General features: G+C 37.9%; 1 protein-coding gene across 2 annotated transcripts in view; it reads left to right on the top strand.

Annotated features, from left to right (window-relative positions):
- Positions 1-15,615, top strand: part of LOC133649167 (UV-stimulated scaffold protein A-like) — a 41,174-nt gene that overhangs the window by 10,521 nt on the left and 15,038 nt on the right. For both annotated transcript variants that reach the window (XM_062046000.1, XM_062045999.1), the window contains exons 5-9: positions 2,268-2,388; positions 4,421-4,867; positions 7,218-7,327; positions 7,535-7,663; positions 15,145-15,256. In XM_062046000.1, coding sequence (XP_061901984.1) covers positions 2,268-2,388; positions 4,421-4,867; positions 7,218-7,327; positions 7,535-7,663; positions 15,145-15,256 — 919 coding nt within the window. The remainder of the gene's footprint in view (positions 1-2,267; positions 2,389-4,420; positions 4,868-7,217; positions 7,328-7,534; positions 7,664-15,144; positions 15,257-15,615) is intronic.

Here is a 15,615-nt window from a genome sequence, read left to right as displayed (position 1 = left end):
GGAAGAGTTAGTGCTACATGGGATTCTGGGTATTTGTTGTGTTGTGTTTATGTTGTGTTACAGTGCAGATGTTCTCCAGAAATGTGTTTGTCATTCTTTTTTGGTGTGGGTTCAAAGTGTGGCGCATATTTGTAACGTAACAGTGTTAAAGTTGTTTTATACGGTACGGCTACCGTCAGTGTAAGCTGTGTGGCTGCTGACCTAGTACGCCTTGCTGTCACTTACGTAAGCAAGCTGAAGCTGCATTCTACATGTGGTCGAGCAGGTACACTGTTTGGGCAGGCTGTAGAGGGCGCCAAAAGCAGTGCCATCACGCCCTGATATTCGGGAGTCTCCCGGAGATAATGAGAGGGTTGGCAAGTATGACGCTATCAAGCGCCATTCATTCAAAACTCGCGGGCCGCACTAACATCAAATTTCCATATTAAGGTGCGTGCCGATGCGTGTGTCTGAGACCCCTGGTTAACATAGCACAAAGCAATTTAAGCTTTATATGCGGTGTTTTTCATTTTAAATTAAAATGTTTTTGTTGTGGCTCCCATTATTTTCTTTAATTTGTGAAACTTGCCAAAATGGCTCTTTGAGTGGTAAAGGTTGCCGACCCCTGGTATATACTGTACCCCACTAATATTCGGTTAAATGTACCTGATCAAGTTTCACTTCCAAAAAAACTTCTTGTATCCATCATCAGGCTTCTGACATAGAGTTTGATTGTGTGGGAATATTTGTGTTTCAATAATTGCGTGTGATTTGTCGAGGTTATTTCATAGTCCATAGGGTTGACTCATGGCTGGGAGAAGAACATTCCAGAAGTTCAATGTTAGTCTGCTTCATCTTTTCCAAATGTACTTTTGATGTGTATTTGGATCATTGTCCTTTTGGAGCACACTTAGAGGTGCTGTTTGCAACTTCCTAACAGTAACGTTTTTAAAGCAAAAAATATAGCTACAACACCACAGGCTAGCTTAATCCTTCTTCCTCAATTATTTTCTGTTCTGCCCCCCCACCCCCCCCCTACCCCCCCCCCCCCCCCACCCCTCCCCAACAGCGGTTTGCGCATGCGCAAATCATTTGTTGTCCGGACTTTTATGGTGCGTTCAATGTGTAGTGGGGAGTCTGAATTTTCGACTTCCTAGCCGGAAGTTACGACTGGAATTTTAAATGCAAATGTTTCTTCACTGTCACACTTAAATAAATAACCTAATTTGATTTGCCTACTATACACGGCCTCAGTCCCTTACACACACACAGACAATTTTGAGGTGTGTGTGTGTGTGTGTGTGTGTGTGTGTGTGTGTGTGTGTGTGTGTGTGTGTGTGTGTGTGTGTGTGTGTGTGTGTGTGTGACAAAAGTTGAGCATTTCGCTAGCTAGCCATCATGTCAGTGCAGAGAGGAGACCCACATGCCTCCAGACTGCAAATAAAATGTGCGGTGGACCAGGGGTTAGTGCATGTGCCTCACAATACGAAGGTCCTGAGTAGTCCTGAGTTCAATCCCAGGCTCGGGATCTTTCTGTGTGGAGTTTGCATGTTCTCCCCGTGACTGCGTGGGTTCCCTCCGGGTACTCCGGCTTCCTCCCATCTCCCAAGACATGCACCTGGGGATAGGTTCATTGGCAACACTAAATTGGCCCTAGTGTGTGAATGTGAGTGTGAATGTTGTCTGTCTATCTGTGCTGGCCCTGTGATGAGGTGGCGTCTTGTCCAGGGTGTACCCCGCCTTCCGCCCGAATGCAGCTGAGATAGGCTCCAGCAGCCCCCGCTACCCCAAAAAAAAGGGACAAGCGGTAGAAAATGGATGGATGGATGGATGGATGTGCAAAGCTGCCACTGTTTCCGCCTTGGTTTAAAGAGCGAGATGTAAATATTTCTTCACTGTCATGTCAAGCTAATATAAAATCACTGCAACGTCCCAATTCCATCCTTCATATTAATGAACCAGTCATTAGATTTGGTTGGTTAGTGAGTATCACAACCCTCCATTCTTTTAATCAAATTTGATACTCTAACATTTATCAATGCAGAACAAAGTTGATTAAAAAACAACTAAGAATTAAAAGAAAAAAGGTAATGTGCAGTTTTATTAATAATTATAATTTTTTAAAACTCACTTTAGTATCTCTCCTACAGAGTTCATTGCAATAAATTAAGCGATTACATCATCTAGCGACTTTTAGTACAGCCAATAGCTACTTTTCGTGCTGAAGAGTTGACAACACTGGATAGACACACAGTCCCTTTTTAGACTTTTTTTGTGCTTTGTGTCAGGTGGACTTTCAGGATGCTGAGGCCAGGACAGTAGCAGAGCGGCAAAGAGAGCGAGAGAGACAAAGGAAAATGGAGAAGATACACGACCAACGACTGAAAGCAGCCACTGAAGAATTGCAAGGTATATACAATCAACACTTTTTATGTATGCCAGTGACAAAGTAATGGTCTCTTATTTTCCAAAACAGTTGAAAGCTTCTACCGTCTGGTAAACAATTCAAAATGTTCTATACAGTAAGGACATGAGATGGAAGGTTTGTACAATGTAACCACGGCAGTGCACATCAAAAAGAAAAATGATAACTAAGCAGCATAGTCGTCTCATTATTGAAACTTTTTGTATCTCCCTCCTTTGCAACCTTCTAGTGTGTAGTCCGCTTGATGCTAAAGAGCTGTATTTTGCTCTCTTGTTTCGTGACAAACATTTATAAGATATGTAATGTAGGCAAGATTAAACATCACAATACTAACCAGTCAAACAACCAAATTGATAATGTTGCTTACAAACCATCACATAACATTGGCAAAGTAAGTTTGTGAAAGTTGCATTATGATGTTGATATTTAGGTACCTGTTCAGTGTAATCCTGTTTAATTGCTGATATCCAATATATCAGCAAAAAATGATATCGGATTATATGGGCTTGCATGTAAAATTTGTGATATAAGCTTTGATACGGCGTGGCGTAGTGGGTAGAGCAACCGTGCCAGAAACCTGAGGGTTGCAGGTTCGCTCCCCGCCTCTTACCATCCAAAAAATCGCTGCCGTTGTGTCCTTGGGCAAGACACTTCACCCTTTGCCCCCGGTGCCGCTCACACCGGTGAAATGAATGATGAATGAATGGTAGGTGGTGGTCGGAGGGGCCGTAGGCGCAAACTGGCAGCCTCGCTTCCGTCAGTCTACCCCAGGGCAGCTGTGGCTACAAATGTAGCTTACCACCACCAGGTGTGAATGAATGATGGGTTCCCACTTCTCTGTGAGCGCTTTGAGTATCTAACAATAGAAAAAGCGCGATATAAATCTAATCCATTATTATTATTATTATTGATACAAACAGTCATGCAACTTGTTTACCTGTTCAAAGCTGGACAGCCAGTTAACATCTAAATGTAATCCAATAAGCACACATGGTTGTTTTTTTCTTGTATTTAGGTCAAATTATTTAGGAAAGGTAAACATTACGGGTGTCAAAAATGATTTACTATTTGTACCGATTCTTTATCGATTCAAAAAAATCAAAAATGTATCTGTTCCGTCCAGCCACTCGGGCAAATCATATTATTAATGTAGATGCCCACATTTGCTGTACATATTTATCTTAGAAAATAGAAATGTTAGATACTTTTCTTGTTTCCTTTTTTGTATTTGACTTTATTAAATGTTTGGGAAACTTTTTTTTTTAAACAAAACCAGTTTTCTTTAAGTAATACAGGAAATGGTCAGAGCTGTTTTTCTATTTTATGGAGGAATGTAGTTAATCATAGAACTGGCATCCAATGTTATTAAACAAGTATAGATTTTGAATCGAGAATCCTTTTGAATTGAGAATCGATTCTGAATCGCATTGTTACCCCCAAGAATCGAATCGTGTGGTGCCCAAAGATTCACAGCCCTAGTAAACATGGTAGGCTATAGGCTACTAGGAGCGAGCAGCTGCACAATTGCTAAGCACACAATAGCACACAAGCTAGACATATTTAGAAAGTGCTGCACATTGATGCGATTGCATAACATTTTAAATATTGATTTAAACTACTTTAAACACTGGAAAATAGTATTCATTGTTTACGAGACTTTACTCTGAAATTTAATGTTAAAGATTATTCAGGAACGATATACTCTTTATATATTTGTGTTACTTTTTATGCCAACTATACTTTATTTCTTTAAAACAACTACAAACATTTTAGTTCACATTCACATTATGAAGGCCATGTGCATATATTTCATGTATTTGATGATTCTTTGAGTCCTGTTACTCTGAGTCATCTTCACCTTAGGAACTTTGTACAAAATAATTTCCATTCAGAGCAGTTCAATGTGTTTATGATCAAATGTATAGTTGAAAAAATGTAAGGTAATTATGAGTTTCAGAACAGATAGAAGCCGGTGCTGCAACAGTGATTTTGACCCCAGTATTATTTATTTTACAGAGTCCTCCCCAGAGATTGAAGTAGCATTGACGGAGTTGGACTCCTGCCTTACGCTGCTTTTCCCTCAGTTTGACTTTGCAGACAGCCATGCAAGTAACAACAGTGACAGCTGCTTGCTCACGCAAACAACCACAGCATGTTTGTCAGACGACGAGCAGCCCTGTTGCAGCACGAAGCAGACCAACAACACCAAAGACAGCATGCAAGAGAACAAGGAGAGGAGTAGCAAAGACAAAAAGGTCAAGAAGAAGAAGAAGAAGGAAGGTCAAAATGAAAAAGTCAACTGCAGTGACAAGATGGAGGGGATTGAAGAAGGACAAAGTGTGATAGCCCATGAGGAAGACGGTAGATGTGAAGCAGAAGAAGAACCTCTTCACGGAGACACCTTTATTCAAAACTCTGGTCTAATCTCCCGCTCGTATTGTCTGGACTTAAACATTAGTCCTGGTAGGTATTTTTTATTTGCATAATACTGCATGGTATTTCTGTGTTAACAGCTTTGAGGCGCACACGCAGTAAGGGATACGATTGTTGGCTCCAACCCACAATGTTTCATTTAAAAACTGGAAACTGACGAATGTAATGTCTATGGATGTTCTCATTCATCAAGTTATTTTGTATTCAGGGCATTCAATCAATCGCAACTGTCTGTTCAGTTTACCTGAGAATAACAAAAGTCACATTTAAAAAATAACTACAATTTGACAAGCTACAAAGCTTTTGATAGACTGGAGTTTTTTGACGAAACACATTAATTTCATGTAGATGCAAAAATGAAGCATACAGAGAAAAGAACACCTCACTTAATTTTGACATGGAGGTTATATTCTGAGGATGCATCCACCACAGGTTGTGTTTAATCTGGGCTGGGTACAATGAAACCTTAAGACTAAGAAGGCATTCTGGAGCCCACTGTGTTGCTCAGTGTCAGAAAGCTTGATCTCACACGCAGATCATAAGTCCTCCAACAATACACTCAAGAATGGCTAGGGAAGAAAAACGTGACTATTCTGAAGTATGAGCCGTGATTTAAATTAAAAATGCGAAAAAGTATTAGGTTACGGGGACAAGCATTTTTGTCCAGGACAGTTTCATGAGTTCTTTTTAACCAAAATTTGAAAGAAATATCTGATTTCCATGCATTTATTTGTTGTCTCTATTATCACTTCTGTCAGTTTCCATTATTTATGTTATTTTTGTGTGTAATTTCATGATTCACAGCACTTCTTTGGCATAACGGTGCCAACAATTTCAACCTTGACTGTATTTTAGCTGACTCTGCCTATTTAAACTTCTGTAAAGCTGATATTTAGTATGACCACACCAACACGTGCACGTGTTGGTGTGGTCATACTATGTATTGTGGTCAGACTGTGTTGCAATTGCTCGTCCACATGAACATACCCCAAACTTTCATAATAGTAAGACTTCAACATGTTTAGATTGTAATAGTGAGCGTAAAATGTGTAATGTCAAAACAAATGGTCATACAGTGATATAGAAACTTTGTGTTATTAATTTGTTCCAAAAAGTCCAACCAAGATCAAATCGTACAAAAACTGAAGGAATTGTTTTAATAAAAAATAAAGTAAATCCAATGAATCCAAAAATATGAAGATTAAAACACATTTTATAGAGAATAATGATAGTGTTAAAGCAGAAAACAATGTGAAATACATATAAATGATACATGAAATATATTAAAATAAATGAACATTCAACATCAATTGTAACTTTATTATACACTTGTTGGTGAAGATGACGAACAAAGAGGAATGAGGGACGGGGGAGCCACACAAACACCACGTTCTTTTTTTTAATTCAATAGTGTTTCTCACTTTCTTTTTCAAAGTGCTGGCATTTATGACTTTCGTTGGTCCAATGGTGGATGGATTTTTGGCAGCCAATATAAAAAACTACAGAGACTTATAAACCAACACAAGGATTCCTTTTTTTGGACACTACATTCCACTGAACTTCAACTAATAATGTTTGGCTGTATGATAATGGAAGCAGACTTTTGTCAAAGAAGATTGATTCATACATTAAGTGGGGCGAAAGGTGAGGTAACACTGTACATTCTTAATGACTATAGAGTGGTCCCTTGCCATGTTGCGTGTCAAAGTTTGCGGCTTCACACTATTGTAATTGTATTTTTTTTTTTATGTAAGCATATTCTACTACATTTTTTTGTCCTAAATTAAGCATTTTCAAGCATAGAAATAGCTAAATGAATTACAAATATCAATATTACAGTAGATCTTGTGGATACATATATTGGCCATTAGATGAGAGTGTGCTGTTCGGTATCGTGGGCTCTGATTGGTTCAACTTCAGGCAGCGTTACTACATTAGTTTAGACAAGTGTAAAGGTGAATATGTGAGTTATTTATGGTCTTGTGTTCTCTTATAATGTTAAAACATGTGCGTGGAATGTTTTTCATGCTATACTTAGGAAAATATACAATTTTTAATGAATATTTCCTGTTGCACAGAAATTAATTTAACACGGTCAGGCCAGGAACCAATTAGCATCGATAATATATATATGTTTGTATGTATGTATGTATGTATATATATACTGTGTATATATATATATATATATATATATACTGTATGTATACTGTGTATATATATATATATATATATATATATATATATATATATATATATATATATATATATATATATATATATATGTGTGTGTATGTGGGTACCAAATACTTCCACTACAGTAGTACAGTATTTGTAGTAGTGGTAATAATATAATCTGTTACTGCATGTTTATTGGACACAGGTCTTCATGTAGCAGAGAATGAGGATAATGAAGCGGTACTTTCAACACTGTTGGATCTACAAAGACTCCTAACAAGCAAACATCTGCCTGCTGTGCGTCGTTGGGTTCAGGTTAGTACAAGCACACGTAGCAACACAAACCTTATTTAATGATGTAACTAGAATACGACTTAGTTTTTTTTCTTGACATTTGTAGCCCCAAAGGAATTAGCATCGTTGTTTTATTGGGGCATCAGTGTGATGAAAAAACTCACACTTGTCATCTGCCATCTTGAAATGAAGTGGATAATAGGTGATGGTGTGTGTGTGCATTGGCAGGTGTTCATCAAGTGTGGTGCAGAGCAGCAGGTGTTGAAAAGAGCACTGGATTTAAAGAGATCCCTGGAGGCTGCCCAGATCAAACTGAACAAGTTGGACATTGACTGTAAGGACAGAGTCAGAAAAGTGGTGAGTTGCCTTCTTTACTTTCAAAAATGTATTTTACAACATACTCCAGTGTTTTTCAACCTTTTCTAAGCCAAGGCACATTTTTTTCATTGAAAAAATCCCGAGGCAGTCCACCAGCAAAAAACATAAAAAAATTAAACTCAGTAGCCGATATTGACAATAAAAAGTTGTTCTCGCAATTGTTGGATATGAATTCAAACCATAACCAACCATGCATCACTATAACTCTTGTCTCAAAGTAGGTGTACTGTCACAACCTGTCACATCACGCACCGTAACTTATTTTGAAGGTTTTGGTGTTTTCCTGTGTTGTGTTTTAGTTCTTGTCTTGCGCTCCTTTTTTTGGTGGCTTTTCCTGTTTTGTTGGTATTTTCCTGTAGCAGTTTCATGTCTTCCTTGAACGCTATTCCCCGCACCTACTTTGTTTTCGCTATCAAGACTATTTAAGTTGTGCGGACGTTATCCTTCTTTGTGGGGACATTGTTGATTGTCATGTCATGTACGGATGTACTTTGTGGACGCTGTCTCTGCTCCACACGCTGTAAGTATTTGCTGTCGTCCAGCATTCTGTTTTTGCTTACTTTGCAGCCAGTTCAGTTTTAGTTTCATTTTGCATAACCATCCCTAAGCTTCACTGCCTTATCTTAGCGGCACTCGCCTTTTGTTTATTTTTGGTTTAAGCGTTAGATACCTTTTTACCTGCACGCTGCTTTTCGCTGTTGTCTGCATATTGTGATCACAACAAACATCTACAAAGCAATTAGCTACCTGCTGCCACTTACTGATATGGAAGAGTATTACATGGTTACGCTACCGATCTCTAGACAGCACAGACACTCAACAACGGCACAATTGCGGATTATAATTACTGGTTTGCAAAACATATTTTTAACCCAATTAGGTGAGTATACATAATCTCCAACGGCACACCAGACTGTATCTCACGGCACACTAGTGTGCCGCAGCACAGTGGTTGGAAACCTTTGACATACTCTACTATCCAACATATGTTAATACAATTCCTAATGGTCTACAACATTGTTTATCCTAGTATACAGTGGAAAATACAAATTTGCTAGCAGAAAAGGCTGCCATGTCTATACAGAAACTGAAAAGTGAAGGAAAGGTACTAGTTGTATTTGACCCCATCTGAAAAGAGTGACCAATAGATGGCAGCGCTGTGCAACAAACATTTCTCAAGTTACAGCTTATGTTTGATTATCTCAATTTTCTGTGAATTGTACTTGATATGCAAGCATACACGATTTCACAAAATAATAACGCATACTGGTGCCTGTGTAAATTTGCTTTATAGATAAACCATCTGTTGCAGTATATATCTTAACTCTTCTTCGCTCAATATTTGTTTTAAGGGGTCGTATTATGATTTTGTTTCTACACCTAAAACACTTCATTGTGGCCTACATAACATGTAATGGTGGTTCTTTGGTCAAAATTGTGCATAGATTGTGTTATACAGACCATCTTCAAGCTGCTTTCTAACTGTTATTTATTTATTCTTATTTACGTGCCTCTTGTCCCCGTCATCCATGTTTTAGTTGTTTGCGCTTCCATATGGAGTCTACTGACAGATGTAAGTTAGAACTACCGTATATGCTACTTTGTATTAAAAATGGCAACAATAGAGAATGCATGTGCATGTACTAGCCAGTCTGCCCCACAACAAGAGGAGAGAGAAGCAGAAGGAGCTTATTGACTACAATGTTGGTCTCTAATGTTGGACCCGTGCAAAGATCTTCAGTTAACCTCTACCACAGGGGTGCTCATTGCGTCGATCGCGAGCTACCGGTCGATCACGGAGGGTGTGTCAGTCGATCGCCAGCCAGGCATTAAAAAAGTAGTCCTAAAAATGAGCGTTCATAAATCTTCACTATGGCGTCACTTTCGTCACTTGATTGACATTCACGGCACCCGAGGGTCTTCTGAGATGACGCTGGCTGCTGCCAGCTCATTATTAAGAAAAAATTACAGACAGGAAGGCGAGAAACACTTTATTTCAACAGACTGGCGCCGTACCTGTCGTCAAAACTCCAAAGACCGACTGCACATTTGCACAATAAAAGCTCTGCTTCATCCTGCCTGCACTAACAAAACAAGAGTCTCAGAAAGCTGGCGTGCACAAGCAAGCAAGCTACAGAGTTTGCCGTCAATGTATTTCTTGTAAAGTGTATACAAAGGAGTATGGAAGCTGGACAAATAAGATGCCAAAAACCAACCACTTTCATGTGGTATTGGACAGAAAGCAGGACTTTTTTTCTCCTCCATTTGAAAATGCGGACGTTATCAGCACCACTGTCTGATTCCAATCAATGCAAGTCATCAGAATCAGGTAATACACCAACTTATATTCTTGTCTTCATGAAAGAAAGGAATCTATATTTGTTAAACATGCTTGCATTATCTTTAAACACCTTTAACTTGTTAAACATATTAACTACCGTAATTTCCGGACTATAAGCCGCTACTTTTTCCCCTCGTTCTGGTCCCTGCGGCTTATACAACGGTGCGGCTTATATACGGCCTGTTCTTCTCTGACACCGACGAAGAGGATTTTGGTGGTTTTAGTACGCAGGAGGAAGACGATGACACAATGATTAAAGACTGACTTTTCATATACCGGTAGGCTGGTTATTTTGATAACGTACAGGCGAGCACTTTGTATTACTTTGCACCATTGTATTATTTGTACTCTGCATGAATGCTGTTCGCCATGTCAAAGATGTGAAAGTTTGATTGAATGATTGAAAGATTTATTGTTAATAAATGGGACACTTTGCGTTCCCAAACAGTCATCTCTGTCCCGACAATCCCCTCCGTGGTAGCAGGAACCCCTATATACTACGGTAATTACACATCAAAACCCTGCGGCTTATAGTCGGGTGCGGCTTATATATGGAGCAATCTGTATTTTCCCCTAAATTTAGCTGTTGCGGCTTATAGTCAGGTGCGGCTTATAGTCCGGAAATTACGGTATATGTGTTAAACATGCTTGTATTATCTTTAAACACCTTTAACTTGTTAACAATATTAACTATATGTGTTAAACATGCTTGTATTATCTTTAAATACCTTTAACTTGTTAACAATATTAACTATATGTGTTAAACATGCTTGCATTATCTTTAAACACCTTTAACTAGTTAACAATATTAACTATATGTATTAAACATTCTTGTATTATCATTAAACATCTTTAATTTATTAAAAATATTAACTATATGTGTTAAACATGCTTGTATTATCTTTAAACACCTTTAACTTGTTAACAATATTAACTATATGTGTTAAACATGCTTGTATTATCTTTAAACATCTTTAACTTGTTAACAATATTAACTATATGTGTTAAACATGCTTGCATTATCTTTAAACACCTTTAACTTGTTAACAATATTAGCTATGTGTATTAAACATTCTTGTATTATCATTAAACACATTTAATTTATTAACAATATTAACTATATGTGTTAAACATGCTTGCATTATCATTAAACACCTTTAACTTGTTAACAAAAACATATATTTCATAAATAAGTAAATATAAATTATATATATATGAATGAGGTAGATCCTCGCGACTTGTTCAATTGAAAAGTAGCTCGCCTGCAGAAAAAGTGTGAGCACCCCTGCTCTACCATATATGGACATATATGTTGGGGAAAAAACAATGGGAAAAAACATTACAAATTGGGCAAATTCCAATCGGCTCGTTTGGAGGGAGTACGGAAGAAGGCAAGATTGTTTTATAGATATCTCCACCATGCCTCCATGGTTTGATTTCAGTTTTTCGGAACGTATGCAGATCCTAGTTACACAAAAACAAATACCAATAGGTAAGAAAAATTGATTTCGTAAAATAGGTCCCCCTTAAAGTACATTTATGGTATTTCTAGATTTGGATGGCTTCCAAGTTAAGAGTATTTATGGAATGTTTGTCAGAAGAATTGCCCCAAAATGTCATCGTTATTACACACAACTGTGAGATAAGTGCTAAGTTATGATATTGTTGCCGCTGCTGAATACACATTTGCTTCTTTCTAATTTCCAATTCTTATCAACACTAATTCTGTTTTACTTGCCATTTGTCAACTAATTCAAACAATAAAATAACCTTTTTCAAAACATTTATTCCAGTTTTCCTAGAACTCACATTCTGGCCCAAAAATGCCATAATTTTTCCACATTTCTCAACTAATTGAAAAAATGATGTTGCTCATTCTATTTTTCACTTCCCCCAAATTCACATCTTCCTAAAATGTCACATTTTCCATTTTGAGTTGAGCTTCATCTCTTGAGCATTCACACGCTATTTCAAGCATTGCATTCCCTAGTTAATAATGTCATAGTTTATTACGTTGACATTCTAAACATGAATGTTGTCCAGTCAGCACAAGTAGCAAGCAGACAGAGAAGATAATGAATTTAATAATGGTTTGTCCAAATGTCATTGTGCAGAGTAATTGTAATTTATTGTAAAAGACAGGATTATTGGTCAAGAGAAGTCAGTGCGTGCATAGTTCAACTTCATTAGAGGTGTTTGACACTATTAAAGAACCGTAATTGCACATAAAAAGGGATGGATCCACTGAAAAAACTGGCTGATGCTCCACAAACCAGCAGTACCTTTTTTTGTGTGGTCTTAAGCAGAATCTGAACATGTCTAAGGTAGTGTTCCATGTGAAATGAAATCCAAAGTAAAGGTGTGTCATTTCATGATTCACAGCACAGCACAGATCTGCAAAAGGTAGAATAAAGCAGTTAACTAGACAGGAGAGAAAACGCTCCTTGACAGAAAATGGTTTGTGAAGCTCTGGCTAGGCTAATAGAGCTGACACACGTGATTAGTGATATAAAGACATCACGTTACACATCATGTGAACTGACTACTTCCTCCAGGGAAAGGAGTGTTGGGGGCAGGGCTGCCTTAAATCATTGGAAAACATTTAGTTTGCAGAGAAAATAGCAACTAAATGCTTTTTACTCGGTTGTGTTTTTAACCTGTGATGCGAGTAATTACCAGTCAGCAACACATGCAAAATTACACTGTAAGGAATATAAATACGTATTTCATGCATTGGAGCTTACAACAAGGATGTCCCTTCAACTCTGACATACAGTAGGTCCCATTAGTAACACTGTATGTAGTCATGCATTGACATTTCGACTGCTGTATGTTAGAAATGTATCATAATCCTCATAATATTTGAGATATGTATACACAACCATTACAAAATAATAGAAAATATTACAAATATTAAATTTTAAAAAATTATTTATGCTGCCGTAGGTTCCTGCTTAACTTTTAGCATAGGTACCTGGTTCAATTCTGACACAGGTTTCTAGTTTACTTCTGACAAACAGTAGGTCCTTGGTTAAATTTTGGCATACAGTAGGCCCCTGGTTCAATGCTGGCATAGGTCCCTGGTTACATTCTGGCATAGGTCCCTGGTTTAATCCTGACACATGTTCCTAGTTAAATTCTGACATAGGTCCTTGGTACAATTTTGGCATACAGTAGGTTTCTGGTTCAATTCTGACACAGGTTCCTAGTTCAATTTTGGCATAGGTCCCTGGTTCAATTCTGGCATAGGTCCCTTGTTCAATTCTGACATCGTTCTCTGGTTCAATTCTGGAATAGGTCGCTGGTTCAATTCTGACATAGGATCTGACTGCAGGTCATTTTAATCTTTCACTGGTTTGTGTTACCTTAATAGATTGAACCATAGATTGAACGTGCTTCTATGGCTATGTTCTTGTCAACAAACGGGGTATTGTTTGGGTGGCAAATTTGTCCCTTCAATCATTGATTTCTTATTCAATATTCCATCAGAGCCTCGTAATTACTAGCATGCAGTGCAGTTTGTGTCAAGTTTTAAGGTGGTGAAAAAAACCTATGTGTTCCTCCAACTAAGACCTTGTTTCTTCTGTGTTGGAAGACTGAGTGCGTGAACCAGGAGCAGGGCTCCAGCGCAGGAGGAAGGGACACGCACAGAGTGATCAGTGACACTTCTGCATCAATCACTTGTCCATTTGGTTATGGTTTAAGTTTATTTCAAACATGCTATACAGATGGGTGAAAAATATACTCTAGTTTGATCAAATTTGGATAGATAGATTTTAGGAGCGAAGTGCTAATTAAAGGGTTAAAATCTGTTATCCGTGCTACTTTTTAAAAATTTCAATTATTACCTATTTTTAGTCGCAAATGCGACTAAAATGCTCGCATTGTTCAGACCTGGTCCTCTATTCCGCCCATAAATCCCAATTAAAAAACATCCAAAAAGCTCCAACAATAGTCCATTTACACTTCATGAATTGAATATTAAACGAAGTGTTAGAGATGTTGTTATTTTAAGCGCTAAGGCAGACAAACTATTTATAGCAGCGCCGTGATCACTAGCGTGTGTGCCTATGTTTAAATCATCAAGTGCTAAGCTGTTTCCTCGCTACCTTTTGCTCATTAAAGTTTATTGTAGATCATAAATCATGCCTCTCACCTGGATAGGCGAGGACATATTTCGACAAGTTGGTACACTTTGACAGCCAAAATGAAACGAAAAAACGCTTGGTTCCACACCCCTTTTCTTTGCAAGGATTATGAGTCATTTTTCATCCAAAACGGGAATATAACACGATTCTATCAGTCGACGTCCTAATGACAGCAGACATTGCACAGTAAGTGATGTTTTATCATGTTTGTTGGCTTTCATGAAGTCTGCAGTGAGTAGAAATCAGCAATGTAGTGGGGAAAAAAAAGCAAACATTTTGATGGGGTTTTCAAATGAATGCGCCCCATATGATCAAAATACGTAAATATCAAATGTTATCATAAATGTGCCCGCTACTACATTACATATAACTGTACAGTGTACTTATACTTCCTACAAACGAGCCGTTTGGAATTTGCTCCATTAGTGAAATTTTTACCAATTGTGACGTCGGCGAATAGCTCCCTATACTGTGTGGTAGAATTTTACCCAAAGTGCTTTGCGCCAGTCCGCCATTGTAGTCCGCGCTGTAGTCAATTAACTCTTTTTTTAATCCTCTTGTTGTGGCGCAGACTGGTTCATACATGCACATGCATCCTCTGCTGTAATAATACAAATTATCATATAGTTAGAATTGTTATTTGTCAGTAGTCTCGCTATGGAGGCACTAAACTACAATATTGCTGATGGGGAAAAGACGCTGTCGAAGTGGAACCAAATAAATAAACTCGCCCACAGAACGCCGCATCCTGAAGAGAGTCGGTCAGAAATCGGCTTGAAAAAATGTATTCAACATTTTGACCAAAGAACCACCATTACATTGTTATGTAGACCACAAGGAAGTGTTATAAATGTGGAAAAACAATCATAATATGACCCTTTTAAGATGAAATAAAAACAAAGATACCGTTTTTTTCTTTGCATTTACTCGTTACAATAAATACATGAATATTTTTTCTTTCTGACATGAAGGTTTCATCAGATGGAGTGGAGGAGGAGGAGGATGATGATGATGATTTCAGCGAGGTACCAGAAAAAGAAGGATACGAGCCGCATATCCCCGAGCATCTGCAGGAGGAATATGGTTAGTTGTTAAACACACCAAGGAACCATATGTACACTCGCAACTTTACATTCTTTTTGGACACTTCAGTTCTTTTTTTTCAGGATGTGAATACAATCGGCATCCTTCAATTTTTAACTACGATCGTGTGCACAGTTTAGATTTCAATAATTTCTTCGAGACATAATTATACATACATGACATACACTCACTTCAATCGTATAATTAATGTTTTTTGAAGATTGTAGAATACCTTTTTATAAATAAATAAATGATAAATGGGTTATACTTGTATAGCGCTTTTCTACCTTCAAGGTACTCAAAGCGCTTTGACAGTATTTCCACATTTACCCATTCACACACACATTCACACACTGATG

Source organism: Entelurus aequoreus, linkage group LG04 (assembly GCF_033978785.1).
Source record: "Entelurus aequoreus isolate RoL-2023_Sb linkage group LG04, RoL_Eaeq_v1.1, whole genome shotgun sequence".
NCBI lineage: Eukaryota > Metazoa > Chordata > Actinopteri > Syngnathiformes > Syngnathidae > Entelurus > Entelurus aequoreus.
The sequence above is the reverse complement of the archived record's forward strand: the minus strand, read 5'-3'. Positions and strand labels throughout refer to the sequence as shown.